Source organism: Giraffa tippelskirchi, chromosome 4, assembly GCF_054371585.1.
Source record: "Giraffa tippelskirchi isolate mGirTip1 chromosome 4, T2T-mGirTip1v1.2.pri, whole genome shotgun sequence".
Classification (NCBI taxonomy): Eukaryota; Metazoa; Chordata; class Mammalia; order Artiodactyla; family Giraffidae; genus Giraffa; species Giraffa tippelskirchi.
Genome location: NC_137278.1, coordinates 193,377,332 through 193,396,692, shown reverse-complemented (window position 1 = coordinate 193,396,692; position 19,361 = coordinate 193,377,332). Strand labels below are relative to the sequence as shown.

The window sequence follows — 19,361 nt, the reverse complement described above, 5'->3', positions numbered from 1 at the left end:
TGTTGTTTTCCTCTATTTCTTTGCATTGACCACTGAGGAAGGCTTTCTTATCTCTCCTTGCTACTCTTTGGAACTCTGCATTCAGATGGGAATATCTTTCCTTTTCTCCTTTGCTTTTTGCTTCTCTTCTTTTCCCAGCTATTTGTAAGGCCTCCTCAGACAGTCATTTTGCTTTTTTGCATTTCTTTTCCATGGAGATGGTCTTCATCCCTGTCTCCTGTACAATGTCACGAACCTCTGTCCATAGTTCATCATACATATTATTAATTTTTACAATTATTATCAGTTAAATTGTGTTACCAAAAAGTATATTTGCTGAAATCCTAACTCCCATGCTTGTGAATATGACCATTTTTGGAATCGGAGTCATTGCAGATGTATTGAAGTTAAAATCGGTCAAGGAGTCCTATTTGGAAATAGAATTTTTGTATATGCCATTAAGGAAAGGCTAATCAAATATGATGGGGCTATTTATAAAAAGAGGGGTATATGTACAGTGACACAAAAGAAAAATATGGTATAGTATCAAAGGAAAAGACTAGAGTGACACAGGGACAAACCAAGAAATGACAAGAAATATCAGAAGCTGGGAAGAAGCAATGAAGGATTTACCAGAGTCTCACAAAACTTGGTCCTGCCAACACCTGATTTATTTTGAACTGCTAGCCTACAAAAGTATAACAAAAAAAAAAATCTTTTGTTTTAAGGCACCTAAGCTGTGACTCTTTGTTATGCCATCCCTAAGAAATAAATACAACACCCCTATAACTCACACTCAGATTATCAAATAAAATATTACCATCAACTAAGAAATGCCCCTTGTACATTATCTCCAGAAATAATTCCTCATCATGGTAACTAATATTTATTATCAATTACTATTCCTTCTGAGAGCAAGTTCAAACTGTATAATTCTTGTCCTAAATTTCTAATATCAGATTTTTGACTTATCTCATTTCATTCTTTATACATAAGTGGAATTTTAGAATGAACTATTATGTGTCTGCTTTCTTTTGCTCAGAATTGTTTGTGATATTAATCCACAAAAATGTGAACAAATAGTTTAAATAAAGTAAATGCCATCAAGAGATGCTCAGGTAATAGAGAATTGTAATTTAATGACACAAAACAAAAGTTTTTTCGGTACATATTTTATTGGTAAAATCAAAAAGATTGCTAACACGCTTCTATGGCAATGATGTGAGAAAGTGTCACCCTTGAACATTGCTAGTTGGATATAATAAGTGTATAATCTCTATTTAAACAATAAATATCAACAAAAATGTAATATATACATCTGTTGACACAGAAATTACATTCATAGATATTTCCCATATAGGTAAGATGTATAGCAAATAACACTTCTTATATTAAGTTCTTTTCACTGCAAAGTTTTTCTGTAATTACAAAACTCTGGGGCAAACCTAAATACTCATTGAAATAAACTGGTTTAATAAATTTTGGCACATCCATTTAGTGCAATGAAAAAGTGAAAGTGCAATTCAAGTCGCTCAGTCATGTCCGACTCTCTGCAACCCTGGGAACCATAGCCTAGCAGGCTCCTCCGTCCATGGGATTTTCCAAGCAAGAGTACTGCAGTGGGTTGCCATTTCCTTCTCCAGGGATTTAGTGCAACACTTGCAATCTTTTACAAAAAATGAGACAGCTCTTTAAGTACTGATATGGAACAATCAGCAAGATACTTTTTACATTAAAATATAAAGAAAAAGAACTGTCAGGATACATTTAATAGGAGGCTTCCTGTGTGCTGTTTTCAGTCTTGCATGAATTCTATGTTCCTTAACAGTACCTGAATACAGGTGCCAGAGAGCTGGCAAGCTGGCTTTCGGGGATAATAGAAATTCATGTATCTCATTCGTATGGAAATTCCATATGGTGAACAGCAGCCATTTACAAGTCTCCTCCTTTCTGATATGTAAAGTAACTGTTACAACCCTCACTCTAGAGAATAATTCTAACCTCCTGCTTTCTAGATGACTTGTTAGACTTTTGATCCCTATCTCTGCTAAAAAGGGCTATCTGGTAAGAGTATATATATGCCTACAATATGCTTAATAAATGCCTTTGTTCCACTAGAGCAATGGTCACCGGGTCTTTCCTCATTTTCCTCATTCTCTCTCTCTCTCTCTCTTTCTCACTCTCTGCCTCTCACTCTCTCCCTCTCTCCATTTCAGGCTGTTTCCACGGAGCACAGGTGTCCACCGTGTCTACTTATTTGCCCGGGCTTTCAAGACCTCTTCGAGAGGGCGCCCTGAGCCTACGTAGACGGTGCTAGCTCTTTGTCCTAGAGTTAGATTGGCATACTGTGTAAACCAGGGAATATCAGCCTCTTTTCTTCCTTCTTTTCTTATCGGTCGATTCTGTACCCCCAAGTTCCGGTCATTCAGTTCAGTTCAGTTCAGTCGCTCAGTCGTGTCCGACTCTCTGCGACCCCGTGAATGGCAGCACGCCAGGCCTCTCTGTCCATCACCAACTCCCGGAGTTTACCCAAACCCATGTTCATCGAGTCGGTGATGCCATCCAACCATCTCATCCTCTGTCGTCCCCTTCTCCTCCCGCCCCCAATCCTACCCAGCATTAGGGTCTTTTCCAATGAGTCAACCCCTCGCATGAGGTGGCCAAAGTATCGGAGCTTCAGCTTCAACATCAGACCTTCCAATGAACACCCAGGATTGATCTCTTTTAGGATGGATTGATTGGATCTCCTTGCAGTCCAAGAAACTCTCAAGAGTCTTCTCCAACACCACAGCTCAAAAGCATCAATTCTGCGGCGCTCAGCTTTCTTCACCATCCAACTCTCACATCCATACATGACCACTGGAAAAACCATAGTCTTGACTAGATGGACTTTTGTTGGCAAAGTAATGTCTCTGCTTTTAAACATGCTATCTAGGTTGGCCATAACCTTCCTTCCAAGTAGTAAGCGTCTTTTAATTTCATGGCTGCAGTCACCATCAGCAGTGATTCTGGAGCCCAAAAAAGTAAAGTCTGACACTGTTTCCACTGTTTCCCCATCTATTTCCCATGGAGTGATGGGACCAGATGCCATGATCTTAGTTTTCTGAACGTTGAGCTTTAAGCCAACTTTTTCACTCTCCTCCTTAACCTTCATCAAGAGGCTCTTTAGTTCTTCTTCACTTTCTGCCATAAGGGTGGTGTCATCCACATATCTGAGGTTATTGATATTTCTCCCAGCAATCTTGATTCCAGCTTGTGTTTCTTCCAGCCCAGCGTTTCTCATGATGTACTCTGCATATAAGTTAAATAAGCAGGGTGACAATATACAGCCTTGACGGACTCCTTTTCCTATTTGGAACCAGTCTGTTGTTCCATGTCCAGTTCTAACTGTTGCTTCCTGACCTGCATACAGGTTTCTCAAGAGACAGGTCAGATGATCTGGTATTCCCATCTCTTGAAGAATTTTCCACAGTTTATTGTGATCTACACAGTCAAAGGCTTTGGCATAGTCAATAAAGCAGAAATAGATGTTTTTCTGGAACTCTCTTGCTTTTTCGATGATCCAGCGGATATTGGCAATTTGATCTCTGGTTCCTCTGCCTTTTCTAAAACCAGCTTGAACATCTGGAAGTTCACGGTTCACATATTGGTGAAGCCTGGCTTGGAGAATTTTGAGCATTACTTTACTAGCATGTGAGATGAGTGCAATTGTGTGGTAGTTTGAGCATTCTTTGGCATTGCCTTTCTTTGGGATTGGAACGAAGACTGACCTCTTCCAGTCCTGTGGCCACTGCTGAGTTTTCCAAATTTGCTGGCATATCGAGTGCAGCACTTTCACAGCATCACCTTTGAGGATTTGAAATAGCTCAACTGGAATTCCATCACCTGCACTAGCTTTGTTCGTAGTGATGCTTTCTAAGGCCCACTTGACTTCACATTCCAGGATGTCTGGCTCTAGGTGAGTGATCACACCATCGTGATTATCTGTGTCGTGAAGATCTTTTTTGTACAGTTCTTCTGTGTATTCTTGCCACCTCTTCTTAATATGTTCTGCTTCTGTTAGGTCCATACCATTTCTGTCCTTTATCAAGCCTATCTTTGCGTGAAATGTTCCCTTGGTATCTCTAACTTTCTTGAAGAGGTCTCTAGTCTTTCCCAATCTGTTGTTTTCCTCTATTTGTTTGCACTGATCGCTGAGGAAGGCTTTCTTATCTCTCCTTGCTATTCTTTGGAACTCTGCATTCAGATGAGAATATCTTTCCTTTTCTCCTTTGCTTTTCGCTTCTCTTCTCTTCCGGTCCATTAAAGGACCACAACAAGAAGCATTATTTATAGTCATCCAGGAAACTAGTTATGTATTTGCCTCTAACAAGGAAACTAGGGGAATAGGGAATAAGATAAGTAAAGAGACTTTGCTCATTATTTCTTATCTCATAGTTTGAGTAATCTGAATGCATCAATTATCTATGCAAATAAATTCAATTAAATGATTAAGAAAAATAAATATAAAATCATTATTCAGTTCAATGAATTGGTTTCATGATCTCTGATTTACTGATTCTTGAAATTAAAAAAAAATATTTAGGATTTATCATTTGCTATATATAAAACTTATTTATCTTTTCTCACAGATGTTGGGATACCATAATCCTTTTTAAATCATACAGAGTTGAGTAATTTAAGCTTGTAATTTAAGTTAGTAAATAATTAAAGTTTGCTTCCTAGTATCTATTATAGGACGAATGTATTAAGACATTGATCACAGTAATTCCTTTAATTATTAAGGCAAGTAAATGTTTTTTCACAAATATAATGAAACTGCCTAGGACAAACATCAGGAATAATATGTGTTGACTAGAGGCATCCACATTTTCCGTTTGAATTCTGGAAATCCCTGCATCAGAGAATATATTTATTTTAGAAAGTCATTCTTTAGCAAAATTTAATTATCACAAATTTAAAACATATGGATGTAATTATTTCAATGGAATATTTATGTTGCAACAGATATTTACCTATGGAATTATAGAGTATAATTATGTCTAAAACTAAGGAAAATATTGCCAGTGGTCAATTAGAGATAAGGAAGAAGTAGAAAGGATAGTATAGAATGGGATATATACATGAACTAGATACGCAGTTTGAAAAATTTTTCTGAGAACTCTGAAAATTTGGGAAGTGTTTGAATGTAAAAAAATTATTATGAGGTTCATTTTAATTAGATATAAAAATAGATCTAGTTTCCAAGGACTCAGGCTTCCTACTTTTGCATTCTAATCCCCTATGTTAAAAAGGACATCTTTTTTTCGTGTTACTTCTAGAAGGTCTTTACAGAACTGGCCAACTTCAATGTCTTCAGCATCAGTGGTTGGGGCATTGACTTAGAATATTGTGCTTTTGCACGGTTTGCCTTGGAAACAAACTGAGATCATTCTGTCATTTTTGAGGTTGCACACAAGTACTGCTTTCTGGACTTTTTTGTTGACTATGAGGGATACTTCATTTCTTGGCTGCAGTAGTAGATATAATGGTCAGCCAAATTAAACTCAGGACTTCCCTATAGCTCAGATAGTAAAGAACCTGCCTGCAATGCAGGAGACATGGGTTTGATCCCTGGGTCAGGAATATCCCCTGGAGAAGGAAGTGGCAACCCACTCCAGTAGTCTTACATGGAGAATTCCATGGGGAGAGGAGCCTGGTGAGCTATAGTCCATGGGGTCACAAAGAGTCAGACATGACTAAGCAATTAACACACAAAAGTTAAATTCACCCATACCTGTCCATTTTAGTTCACTGACTCCTACAATGTCAATATTTAATCTTGACATCTCCTACATAACCACGTTCAATTTACCTTGATTCATGGACCTAACATTCTCGATTCCTGGGCAATAATGTTCTATACAACATCAGACTTTACGTTCACCACCATACACATCCACAACTGAATATCGTTTCTGCTTTGACCTAGCTGCTTCATTCTTTCTGGAGCTATTAGTAATTTCTCTATGCTCTTCCCCAGTAGCATATTGGACACCTTCTGATCTTGGGTCTCATCTTCTGGTGTCATATCTATTTGCCTTTTTTTAGGGTTCTTGGATGCTCATGGCAAGAATACTTGAATAACAGGCAAGTTTGACCTTGCAGTACAAAATGAAGCAGAGCAAAGGCTAACAGAGTTCTGTGAAGAGAAAATGCCATTCATAGCAAACACCCTTTTCCAACAACCCAAGACACGACTCTACACATGGACATCACCAGATGGTCAATACTGATTTTTAGATTGATGATGTTCTCTGCAGTTCAAGAAGGAGAAGCTCTACACAGTCAACAAAATCAAGACCTGGAACTGACTGTGGCTCAGAGCATGAACTCCTTATTGTAAAATTCAAGCGTAAATTGAGAAAGTAGGGAAAACCACTACGCCATTCAGGTATGACCTACATCAAATTTAGTATGATTATATAGTAGAGGTGACAAATAAACTCAAGGAATTAGCTGACTAAGCTCTGAAGAATTGTTGCTTTCAAACTGTATTGCTGGTGAAGATTCTTGAGAGTCCTTGGACTGCAAGGAGATTCAACCAGTCCATATTAAAGGAGATCAGTCCTGGCTGTTCATTGGAAGGACTGATGCTGAAGCTGAAACTCCAGTACTTTGGCCACCTGATGCAAAGAGCTGACTCATTTGAAAAGACCCTGATGCTGGGAAATATTGAGGGCAGCAGGAGAAGGGGACGACAGAGGATGAGATGGTTGGATGGCATCACCGACTCAATGACATGGGTTTAGGTAGATTCCGGGAGTTGGTGATGGGCAGGGAGGCCTGGCGTGCTGTGGTTCATTGGGTCGCAAAGAGTCGGAGACGACTATGTGACTGAACTGAATGATCAAGTAACATTCAGTATTCCTACTCAGAAAGTTTCCGCTGGTTCCAGTATCTCATTTACTTCATACTCTGTCAGGCAAGGATCATAGAGAACTAAAATGCCAAATTTTATCATCATTTCATAGATCAAACCAAACTTGAGCTTTAGCAGCCAGCATAAACTTGAAAAATCAAAGCCTCTTCAGACTCATGAGGGTGGGAAAGAGTCAATAACTAAATCCAAAATCTCTAAACATAGATTACTTGATGATTTATAGATAAAAATAAAAAATATCAAACTGTACATAAATATCACACTATATGTTTAAGCACATACGGAGGATAGCCAAACTGATTGATGCAATATAGTAAATATATACAATATTGGGTTGACTGATTGGAATAATGGCAGATTTCTGTGTATTTTTTGTGTTCTCTTTAAATTGACTGGAGAAACAGACATTGGCTTCCAATAAAAAAAATGTCAGCTATAATTGAAAAGCTTAAAATGTCAAATGGTTTTGAAAGTTGCCCCTTAAAAGCATCAGAATCAAAATGATCTGTTCCACTAGATACCCTTGACTGAAGACAAGTCCTCCTCTATCAGGGATGGTTGTCCTCTTCAATCAAGTGTGCAGCTTCGAGAGGTACACACATGGAATGATGAGGGGGGAAAGAAACACCCACATAGCCAGCCAGATCAGCTGAATCACCCCCAGAGATCAATGGGGTGACAAATGTCACAACCAGATCGCCCTCACATCCTCTGACTTTCTCTTTCATGTCATCGTTTATCCATTGGTTTAGTATCATGTTTGTAGTATCCATGTAATTATCTTTCTTTTTCTTTTTCTTTCTGTGGTTGATTTCTAGTTACATACTGTTGCAGTCAGAAAAGATGTTTGAAATAATTTCTATCCACTACATTTCTTGAGGCCTGCTGTGTGTCCTGGAATGTGATCTATCCTTGAGAATGTTTCATGTGCACTTAAAAGCAGTGTGTGTTCTGGGGTTTTTGTACGCAAAAAGTCCTGTAGACATCAATTAAGTTCAGCTGTTCTATTGTGTCATTAAGAATCTTGGTTACCTTATTGATTTTATATGTGAGAGATCTGTCCATTGATGTCAATGGGGGGTTAAGATCTCCTGCTCTTATTGTGTTCCCTTTAACTTCTCTTTTTATATCCTTAGTGTTTGTTTTATGTATTTAGGTGTTGTCATTTCCTACACCAGGGGAACTTCCAGACCCAGGGATCAAATTCATGCCTCCTGTGTCTCTTGCATCGATAGGCAGATTCTTTAGACAGGTACCATCTAGGAAGCCATTAATATATTGGAGTCATATATTAGCAAGTGTAATATCTTCTTCATGTATTGATCCCTTTATCATTATATTATCTTGTGGTTTATGTCTTCTCTTCATCTCCTCGCCATTGTTTAATTAGGTGATATTTTTAAAAATTCTTTTCTTGATCTGTATAGTAGTACTTGAATCTATGTTGTTACATCAAATATTTCTAGTAAAATCCAACTAGTCATGATTGGATGATGAATTCATGAATGCCATAATGACTATATATTTAATATTTCAACCTTGGTCATGGATGTATACTTTATTAATATAATGTTCTTATTTATTATTTCAAGGGCATGTGTTTTTCTCAGAGAAAGTCTGAAGATTACATTTTTTATTTAATAAGAATAAAACTGAATAAAAGAACTAGGGCAGAGAAAAGAAATGGTATTTTCAAAATGATGGTCATTGTTCAAGAGTACAATATGGTTGGAAATGTAGCAAGTCTGCAGAATAGTTAGTGACAAATATCCTTAAATACCCATTGAAAATAGGATTATGATTTTTAGATAATTTTCTATGACAATAGAAATGAAATATCAATGGATGTGAAGGAAGGGTGTATTTACTGCCAAGATTTATCTACCTAGTTTTAAAGTCAAGTGAGGTATTCTAACTTTGTGCTGTGTGTGACTGAGATGGAAACAAGATACCTGCATAGGTGATTAAACCTCCACTTCCTCAGATCTTATAGAATATGGTAACAATTTCTCAGAGGCATTTAAAAATGGAAAATCTAAATAACACACTGAGAGATCCATTTGTGCTTTTAAATGCAGTCCAAAGTCTCCTATTTTCTGGAGGTGTGTGATGAGCTACACTCTCTTCAACTAGCCTAAGTGTGAGGATTTCCTGTTCAAACCTGAAGTGACACATTGATGACAAATCAACTTTTTCCATTCTTGCTTCACTCTGAGCCTTCACAGGGCAGTCTGTGAAGGTCGCAGACATTGCTTATTCTTATCCTGGACTTATGTTTTTAAGTTTCTCCTTTTCTTCCGCAGCTATAGCAGGCCTCTTTTATGAGAGTAACCTGACCTCCCCACTAAAGGACGCACGACTTTCTGGCCAACAGAAGGTATGTGTCTCTCCTCTCCTGTCTCTCTGTTAGACCATCTCACTTAGTGGGAACTAACGAATATTAAATGTGATGCAACTGAAGTACAGTGTATATATGGCAAAATCAGAATAGAACATTGTTTTTTTTAAAATAATTTGAAGTCAAAAGCAATCATAAAATATCAAATATGATGGACCATTTCTCCAAGTATTCCAATTATTGTCTGTAGAATGTTACTCAAGTGCATACACACAGGCATATATGGGTTTGTATATAATACTAAGTGAGACCCAAAGACCTCATGACAGGCAACAATTAGTTTGGGATTTTATGATCAGTAGAAGGTAAGTTTTTTGTATAATAATACGTTAATATCTTTTTGCTCAAGCTTTATAAATAGATTCTTGGAAAGGAATTCTTTGTATAGCAAAGGCCAAACATAATTCCTCATAGCTGTGTTAGATTGAATACAGCAACCCAAATTTGTAATAAAAATCAGGTTGAGGTAACTTCTTAAAGGCTAATTTAAACTTAATTGTAAGTAATGAAAGTATTTTTGAAAAAATCAAATATTACATAAATGATATGCTAAACTAATTAAAGACACTAACTGATATAAATCGGAAATAGTACCATAGAAATGATGACTAAAATAATAAATAAAACGGACAATTATTGAGAACTTGTAAGTGCCAGGTTGAGTGCTCAGAGTTACATGCATTATATATTACATGACCTTATTTCCATTTTAGATTATAATACATTACTAGATACTAAATAACTTTTTGAAGGTCACATTTTATAAATTTAAAAGCTGCAATAAATTTCCAGATATTTCTGACTACCGCATCAACTGTCTGAATTATTGTTATGTTATCTGGATTTTTCATAAGTTATACAACTAAAATGACCTTTACTAATTTTAACATCTATAGGATCTTTCTAGAAGTTTGAATCAATGGTGTCTTCCATAAATGACATATACCTGTTTATTATTTAGTGGGGTCAAATATTAGCCGTTAAACCACTCATCAACAACTTGTGTACAATAAGTATTTTTCACTCTTTTTCTGTTGTTTTATTTTTCATATTCTTTAGTTTATATATGATTACTGTGTCATGTAACATTTTACAATATATGAAACATTTCCTCAATTTTTATTGATTTCTCAGAACTCTTCAACCATTCAAAATAAAGACCATTTGGTACCCCTTTCCATTGATCAATGTAAGTCACCAAATAATGTAATTTAGTGCAGGAGATTGTTGTATATGCCAACATTACTCTCGCCTCATCTTTAAAGAACTCAGTTTTTAATGATTATTAAATTCCAAAATTATTATAAATATAGGTGAATCTCTCTTGTTAATAGAACATCTTAATACAAGCACTGTGAGGATTTTAAAATATTTCTGTGGAATCTTCAGTGAGGATATTATCAGCCACAAACTTTTTTATTGCTCCCTACCTTATTGCTTTTCATTGTTTCAACCAATAATGTGTTGTCAAATACATAATATCTCTTTTAAAAAAGTATTCTATCTTGAAAGGCTTGTTTAAAGTACTAAGGAATTTAGAAGCAGGCTTTATGTATGTTCAGCTGCAAAGTGAGCACTAAACTCTTTGCCCCACCCATCTTATTATACTAAGGTTCTTATCTCACATACACCACTGATTCCTCAGCTCACTTAGAGCATGGTCCTTGACCTCACTCAAATGCAGAGATGAATAACCAAGGAGTAACCTATGCAGAACTGAAGGCAGTCAAGAGCTCAAAGAGACAGCAAATGAAACCTAAGATTTCTAAAAGTTCCAGTTCAATAACTGAGCAGGCATTAACGTATGCAGAACTAACTCTTCAAAATGCTTCTCCGAATCTTCATGAGAATGACAACAACTACCACTCCAAAGGTGAAACACTTACTAGTCACACAATTGAACTGTTCTGGGATGTGCACATGGGGTGCAGAGGTGTGGAGGAAGATCAGGGGAAAAGCTCCCATATTTTTCATTTTGAGAAAGGGAGCTGAAAGTTGGTTATGTTATTCTAATGTGAAATCGGAAGACTACTTTTATTCTGGCATTGCTATAATTTGAAGCCTTTGATCAACAACTCATTCAGCATTATATTTGCTGAAAATGCAACATATATTAGAGAAAGACTACAGTGGCAGAAATGGGTTGGGGTCCAAGTTTATATCCATAAATCCCTGTTCATATGGGTTCTCATGTATGTAAAATCTAACCAACTGTCCCCATCACTCCTACACTCCTTTCTCACTGTTGCCTTTTCTCTCCCTGCAGGTTCACCATCACCTCCAGAAAAGTTCATTGCTGGGATCCTGGGAATCATCTGCCTTGTCTTGATGTCCACTGTGGTGACAATGATCGTTGTTAATCCCTGTAAGTACACTTTTGAAAAACTCTAAGGGAACTTTTCACTTTGATGATGGTCAGTCCTCTAAACATTTCACAATACTATAGAATGTGCCTATCATTAAAATACATGCAATTAGATTAAATGCAGAATGTTATTTGAAATTTGTGAAATATATACAACACAGGATAATTACAGAGTGTATGTATATGTATATTCTGATTTCATAACTCAAAAGCATGCTTTAGGAGATTGAAAGATCTTATTGAGAAACACAAATTAATTTTTGAGATTGGCAAGAGGTGATAAAATCTGTTCCTTTAGGTTTTTAAAGTATTTTTTCCACCAAATCTTCATTACCTAATTAATTTTTCTTGGTAAAATCAGCTTGATTCCAGACTACTCTAATCCTAAAAAATAAACTGAATTTCAAACTCACAAACTGACATCATTTTGATTTATTTAGAGCAATGGTAATTTTTGTAATGATCAATTTTGTAGCTGCTGGAATACAGGAACAGAATAACTCCTCTCTGACAGCAAGACTCCAGAAAGGTACATAATGATTTTAAAGCTCTGATATAAATACAGTTTGTGTTTTGTCTCTATGTTAGACTAGTGAAAATAAGGAAAGATTTATGGGTAGAAGATAAATTACAAAATCGGGCAACAAACATGCCTAAATAATGATTATGGGAGAATCCTCCCCCCATGCAATAATATGATCACCATATCCATTTTTGGCAATTGACTCCAATTTTCAGCTGCTGTAATATGGTAAAAGAAATAATTTGGCTTCTCTAAAATAGAAGTTTCATTTCTTGATTTTTAAGTCATGTTAAGAGGAGATATTTTTATATGTTTGCTTTATATGGAGACATAAATTGGGGTATGAGAGACTAATGCTGTGAATGTATGAGTGAGATTTGTTTCATATGTACCAACCTTGAGAGTGCAAAGCTATGTTATATATATATATATATATACATGTGTCTATATATATATATAGGCATATATATATACACATACATTTTTATAGCTATGCATACATGTAAGTTAACTTTTTTTTTTTTAAATTCAAATTGCCTTTGAATACTAATTCATAATCATCCTCCAGAATTTCATTGGGGTCATTGTCCAAAAGAGTGGTTTGCATATTACAACAATTGCTATTCTATCAGTTTGGAAAAAGAAACATTGAATGGGAGTTTGATGTTCTGCACTACTAAGAATTCTACTCTGCTTTACATAGATAATGAAGAGGAAATGGTAAGATATTAAATGTTTCCAACTCTTTATTAAGGCTTGATTCAGTCGATATTATATTTGTTAGAATTCACTTGTGGTTTTGTACATATTTGTAGTTTGCTTATTTTAAGTTCTGTTAATATTCCATTAAACAATGGAATATGACTTTATGATACCTTATTTTCATTTTAAAACCATTAATGCACATTTGGTAAATTCCAGTTCTTCTGCTCCTTGATAGCAGGTGTTCTGATGGATCACCTTGTAAGGCTCACCTGTGTTACCTACAGGATTCTCCCAACACAGGAGGAATGCTTTACCCGTGCCTCCTCCAACAGTTAGGTTAGGTATTGGGCGTTGGGAAGTAAGAGGCCTAGGTCACTTTCATCTGTTGGTGGGGAAGATACAAGATGCCAGTAATTGTTGTTCCCGCACCTCCCACCTTGTTCTCTCATCATGGAGAAGTGATTAGAGATTACAGAGGACTGGGGCTGCTGGATAGTCTCAAACCTCTTCACTTTTCTCTTCCCACCATGTAGGGTTCTCCTTTCCTGTGTCTTTCATTAGTTCCTGAGTCTACAGGTGATCTGAGCAGGGAGTCACAGAGAGAAATGATTCTCTGACCCCTTGTCTCGTCCACTGGATTCCACAGAAATAAATCGCTTTGGGGTTTATCTAGTCAAAGAATGGTGTCAGACTCAGAACACCAAATCTTCGACTCTCATGTCATTTATTTTCTCGACTTCGTTCCCTTAATTTTCTTCTGAAGCTGAAATTCTGAGGAACATATAATAGTAGAGAAACGCAATGATATACTCAGAGTATCCAGAAAAAAGAACATCACACAATCTTAAAACTTATTTAAAGTCTTGTTATGTTAGTTTTGACAAGAGTAAAAACTAAATTACATGAATCAGAATTTTCCTTACTGCACGCATTCTATTTAATTACTCCACCTTCTTATCCCTCAGGCTTAATGTTAGATACAATTCATAGCTGTCAATATCCCCAAGTTGGTATACTAAGTGTATTCCTTTATGGGATTTCTACAACTAATTCATGTGTTTGTAAATACTCCCTTTATTAAATGATCCTCAAAAAAAAAGAATTTTCCTTATTAATATTAGAAAACAGTGAAACTGATAAGTATAAACGTTTGAATTAATTTTGAATCACAAGTACAGACATGGTTAATATTTATGGCAATATTAAAAATTCCAACTTTCAACTTTTATGATTTTATTATTACATTTAGAGTTTAACATGGTCATTCTATTCAAAGAACTAAGTTCAGTTCAGTCGCTCAGTCATGTTCAACTCTGAGACCCCATGGACTGCAGTACGCCAGGCTTCCCTGTCCATCACCAACGCCCGGAGCTTGCTCAAACTCATGTACATTTAGCTGGTGATGCCATCCAACCATCACATCCTCTGTCATCCCCTTCTCCTCCTGCCTTCAATCTTTCCCAGCATCAGGGTCTTTTCAAATGAGTCGGTTCTTTGCATCAGGTGGCCAAAGTATTGGAGTTTCAGTTTCAGCATCAGTCCTTCCAATGAATATTCAGGACTGATTTCCTTTAGGAGTGCCTGGTTTGACCTCCTTTTAGTCCAGGGGATTCTCAAGAGCCTTCTCCAACATCACAGATCAAAAGCATCAGTTCTCCACACTCAGCTTTCCTTATGGTTCAACTCTCACATCCATACATGCCTACTGACAAAATCATAGCTTTGACTAGACGGACCTTTGTCGGCAATGTCTCTGCTTTTAATAGGCTGTCTAGGTTGGTCATAGCTTTTCTTCCAAGGAGTAAGTATCTTTTAATTTCAGGGCTGCAGCCACCATCTACAGTGATTTTGGAGCCCCCACAAAAAACAAGGCTGTAACTGTTCCTATTGTTTTCCCCACTATTTGCCATGAAGTGATAGGACCAGATGCCATGATCTTTGTTTTTCAAATGTTGAGTTTCAAGACAGCTTTTTCACTCTCCTCTTTCACTTTCATCAGGAGACTATTCAGTTCTTCTTCGCTTTCTGCCATAAGGGTGGTGTCATCTGCATATCTGAGGTTATTGAGATTTCTCCCAGCAATCTTGATTCCACCTTGTGCTTCATCCAGCTTGCCATTTCACATGATGTACTCTGTATATAAGTTAAATAAGCAGGGTGACAATATACAGGCTTGATGTACTCCTTCCCCAGTTTGGAACCAGTTCATTGTTCCATGTCTGGTTCTAATTGTCACTACTTGACCTGCATACAGTTTCTCAGGAGGCAGGTAAGGCAGGTAAGAAATAAAACTTTCTCTGGTATTCCAATCTCTTTAAGAATTTTTCACAGCTGTGATCCACACAGTCAAAGGCTTTGTTGTAATCAACTTTTATGTATTATAGTGTTAGATGTAGAATCTAACATACTCATTTTGTTCAAAGAACTAAAGATCCTATGAAAGAATGCCTCCTCTGACTTGCATTTTTTAAATTAATAAAAATATTTCATAATGATATTTAAGTGAAAATTCTTTATTTTGGGCTAGAAATTTCTGATGTCCCTGCAAATTCTATCATGGATTCCAGTCTTTCGTAAAGGCCGTGGTCATCCATGGATGTGGCTAAATGGTTCAACTTTCAAACTACAGTAAGTTTTTAAAATAAATTCTATATAGAGGAGGAAAAATACAAAAAAGAAATATTAATATATGAATACATTTGTTTTCTTTGAATTATAGAAAGCTGAAGAAGATGTTGAAAGTTAATAAAATGTTGATATAAATGTTCAAAAACAGGCTACACTGTAGCCCATTTTCCTAATAACAAACTCTTACTGAAATTTTATTAAAAACATCATTATCCATTTTCTAAATATCTTTTATTACAGTTACATAGAAATACTATTGTTTCATGTGTTGTCTTCATAGACTATAACAGAATTGTGCTTTTTTTCTTCATAATAGGATAATAGACTCTTCACCTGGTGAACATAACTGTGCTGTACTATCCAAATGGGGCATAAAAGCAGAAGGCTGTCAGATTCCAAATCCATATAATTGCAAGCATAAGCTTGAGAATTAAAAAGTGAGTTTGGATGCTGTTGGGTAAATTTATCTCTTATGAAAAGGAAATAATGTTATGATTACATAAATTTTGAAATGAATTATGTTATTTTTTCTAATATTGTTTTCAAAAATTGTTGAAAGAAAACAGCAAAATTCTATAAAGCAATTATCCTTCTATAAAAAATTAATTAATTTTAAAACTGTTGAAATATAATAGGCACACCAAAAACTATAGACATCACTCCTTTTGTGTCTAACCTTTTTTACCTGTCAATATGTTTATGGCATTCAAACTTTCTAAAATGTCATGTTTTCTGAGTCTCTTTACATGAAATATCAAAAAAATTTGATATGTGAGAACAAAGACAAAAGTAGTTTAGCAATTACCAAGAGGTATGGGGAGATGAAGAAGGAGATTGCTGCTACTTGATCAGTGATGAATATTTGCTAGATTTTGATACTGGTGTTGGGTGGAAACTGTGCACATATTTAAAATCACTGATTTGTACAGTTTAAAAGGATGGATTTTATGGTGTGTAAATTGTACCTCAATAAATCTGTTTAAAAAAAACTTCTTGGGACTGCATTTAATATCTAAAATAATTTGTAAAGCGAGTCATCTTTGCAATATTGACTATTCCAGTCAATATGCTTTATCCTTCCGTGACTTAGGTTTTCTTTAACTTTTCCCTGTCAGATTTTGTGTTTCTCCATTTTGAGATATTAAATATACATGGTTGTTTCATACTCATGATTTTGTAAATGACACTCTTATTTTAAAATTTTTAGTAATTTTTGGTGCATTAAAGAGTAATATATTGAGGTTTACATGTTGGTCATATAGTCAATAATTTCTCTGACTTTTTGTATTAATTCCATCATTTCAAATATTTATTCCTATGGATTTTATATGAGATTTGTATATTTTTATACAACAGCTGTTCATGTCTTTTTTCTAGGTTCAATTATATTTTTTCTTGACTATTTTCATAAGCTACAATTTAGTTTCGTAAGTTGAATAGAAGGTAGAGTAAGGTTCTGTATCTAACTCTTCTTAGTCAAGGAAGAGATTTCAATATTTCATCCTTAAATATGAGATTTATCTTAAGGTTTTTTTCATCATATGTTTCTCATGTGAAACCATAATAATCTCACTTTTCAAACAAATTTTATAATGAATTGATGTTGATGTTACATTTGTATTATTTTCCCTCCGTCGGAATGGTAAATGTTATCATCGTATAATGATTATCAAGTAAATTACCTTTATTTCTTCCATTAAACCAATATAAAACCAATCTTGCACTTCTTAAATAAAATTACAGTGATCATCTGCGTTGTCCATTTTTTAAAAAAATCAATGCATATGTTATATCTAGATTAAGCTATTTTTCTTCATCTACATTCACAAAGAGGTTTAACTGAGTTTTCAGTTATGTTATGTACTTGACAGGTTGTTACAAAAGCTATTATTAGGAAATATTTCACTTTTTCTTTTACCTGAAACTTTGTGAAAGACTACTGCTACATTTTTAAGTATTATTATTCACTACCAATACCATCTGAGCATCTAGAACTATTTTGTAGAAAGGTTTATATAATGAACTTAATGTCTTTACAATATATGTTAGGTTTACTCAGATTTCTATTTGCTGTGCTTTATTTTGGTAATTTGTATTTTAGGATTTTTCTATTTTATACAGACACTAAAATGTATTCATAATATTGCTTTTTATCTGCTTAATATCTATAAAAACTACACATTATCCCTTTATGTATTATACATGTAAGAGATTTGATTCCTCTGAAAAGAAAGGTTTTTGCCTCACCTCATGGCTTGTGGGTCTTACTTCCCCAAACAGGTATTGAACCTGGGCCATCAGCAGTGAGAGGATGGAGTCCTTATCACTGAACCACCTGGAAATTAACCCTTTTCCAAAGTATTGGAGTTTCAGCTTCAATATTTTTAACTAATTAAAAGTCAAATTTGAATACCCACATTTCAGGGCTTCCCTGGTGGCTCAGATGGTAAAGAATCTGCCTACAATGTGGGAGACCTGGGTTCGCACTCTGGATTAGAAAGATCCCGTAGAAGAGGGCATGGCAACCCAATCTAGTATTCTTGCTTGGAGAAACCCCATGGACAGAGGAGCCTGGCAAGCCACAGTCCCTGGGGTCACAAGGAGTCGGACACGACTGAACGACTAAGAACAGCCCAGTACAGTACAGCACCTACCTTTCAAGTACCCAGTAGTCAAATTGCCTGCAGGCTAATGCAGTGACACCACAATTATATGCTATATGAATATGCTTGGAAATATGATTTATAGTGTATTTTTTGAAGTTTTCTGTTTGCTCTTAGTTTTATTGATCTTTTATATTGTCTTTCTATCTCCATTTATTTCTCCTTCAATCTGTTATTTCCTTCCATTGATTACCTTTGGCCTTTGTTCTTCTTTTAGAGATTCTGTAAAGTGGAAGATCAGGTTTTTCATTTGATCTCTTTGTTTCTTCTTAATGTTGGTGTTTCTTGCTATCATTCCTAAAAATTTATCAATAGGCTCTAACTGGGTTCAGCCATCTATACTGTCAAGATGCTCTCAGCAACCCATTACTCTCTCAGATCAGCATCCTTGAAAATGAAATGGCTCCTACTTTGGGAACAGTGTGCCGGTGTACATTCCAAGGACAGAGGAGCTTCCAGTTGCATGATGCTGTTTGTGTGTCAACTAGTAGTTATGATCTCTTGAAGACCTCCCCCAATACTCCAACAGCAGATGTATGAATAAACCAAAGGTCTCTAGTAATTTAGACCTTTTTTAATATTTATGGAATTTTTATAATTTTTTACATGGCATTTTCATTTTTTATTGTATTTACTCCTAATATTTAATTTTTCTAACATAAATGCTATCTTTTCTTAAACAAAATTTTATGAAAATACAGAACTCATAAAGAAATCCAAATAAATCATTCATTTCACTTCAGTTCATTCATTGAGTCGTGTCCGACTATTTGCAGCCCCACGAATCACAGCAGCCAGGCCTCCCTCTCCATCACCAAATCGTGGAGTTTACCCAAACCCATGTCCATCGAGTTAGTGATGCCATCCAACCATCACATCCTTTATCGTCCCCTTCTCCTCCGGCCCCTAGTCCTTCCCAGCATTAGGGTCTTTTCCAATGAGTCAACTCTTCCCATGAGGTGGCCAAAGTATTGGAGTTTCACCTTCAACATCAGTCCTTCCAATGAACACCCAGGACTGATCTCCTTTAGGATGGACTGGTTGGATCTCCTTGCAGTCCAAGGGACTCTCAAGAGTCTTTTCCAACACCACAGTTCAAAACCATCAATTCTTCAGCACTCAGCTTTCTCCATTGTCCAACTCTCACATTCATATATGACCACTGGAAAAACCATATC

The 19,361-nt window shown here is 35.8% G+C and overlaps 1 protein-coding gene across 1 annotated transcript; it reads left to right on the top strand.

Annotated features, from left to right (window-relative positions):
- Positions 1–10,945: 10,945 nt before the first annotated feature.
- On the top strand, positions 10,946–18,925 carry LOC145544501 (NKG2-A/NKG2-B type II integral membrane protein-like). Its single transcript, XM_081587417.1, has 6 exons — positions 10,946–11,172; positions 11,566–11,664; positions 12,140–12,193; positions 12,756–12,907; positions 15,420–15,520; positions 15,837–18,925. The coding sequence occupies exons 1-6, from the start codon at positions 10,986–10,988 to the stop codon at positions 15,952–15,954; spliced, it is 711 nt and encodes a 236-aa protein (XP_081443543.1). The 5' UTR covers positions 10,946–10,985; the 3' UTR covers positions 15,955–18,925.
- The last annotated feature ends 436 nt before the right edge of the window (positions 18,926–19,361 follow it).

What these genes read in the sequence shown, in the direction of transcription:
- LOC145544501 (XM_081587417.1), top strand. Translation starts at nt 10,986, where the DNA reads ATGAATAACCAAGGAGTAACCTATGCAGAACTGAAGGCAGTCAAGAGC. An exon ending in TAGATAATGAAGAGGAAATG is followed by an intron (nt 12,908 to 15,419) that starts GTAAGATATTAA and finishes ATTTTGGGCTAG; the next exon opens with AAATTTCTGATGTCCCTGCA. An exon ending in GGTTCAACTTTCAAACTACA is followed by an intron (nt 15,521 to 15,836) that starts GTAAGTTTTTAA and finishes TCTTCATAATAG; the next exon opens with GATAATAGACTCTTCACCTG.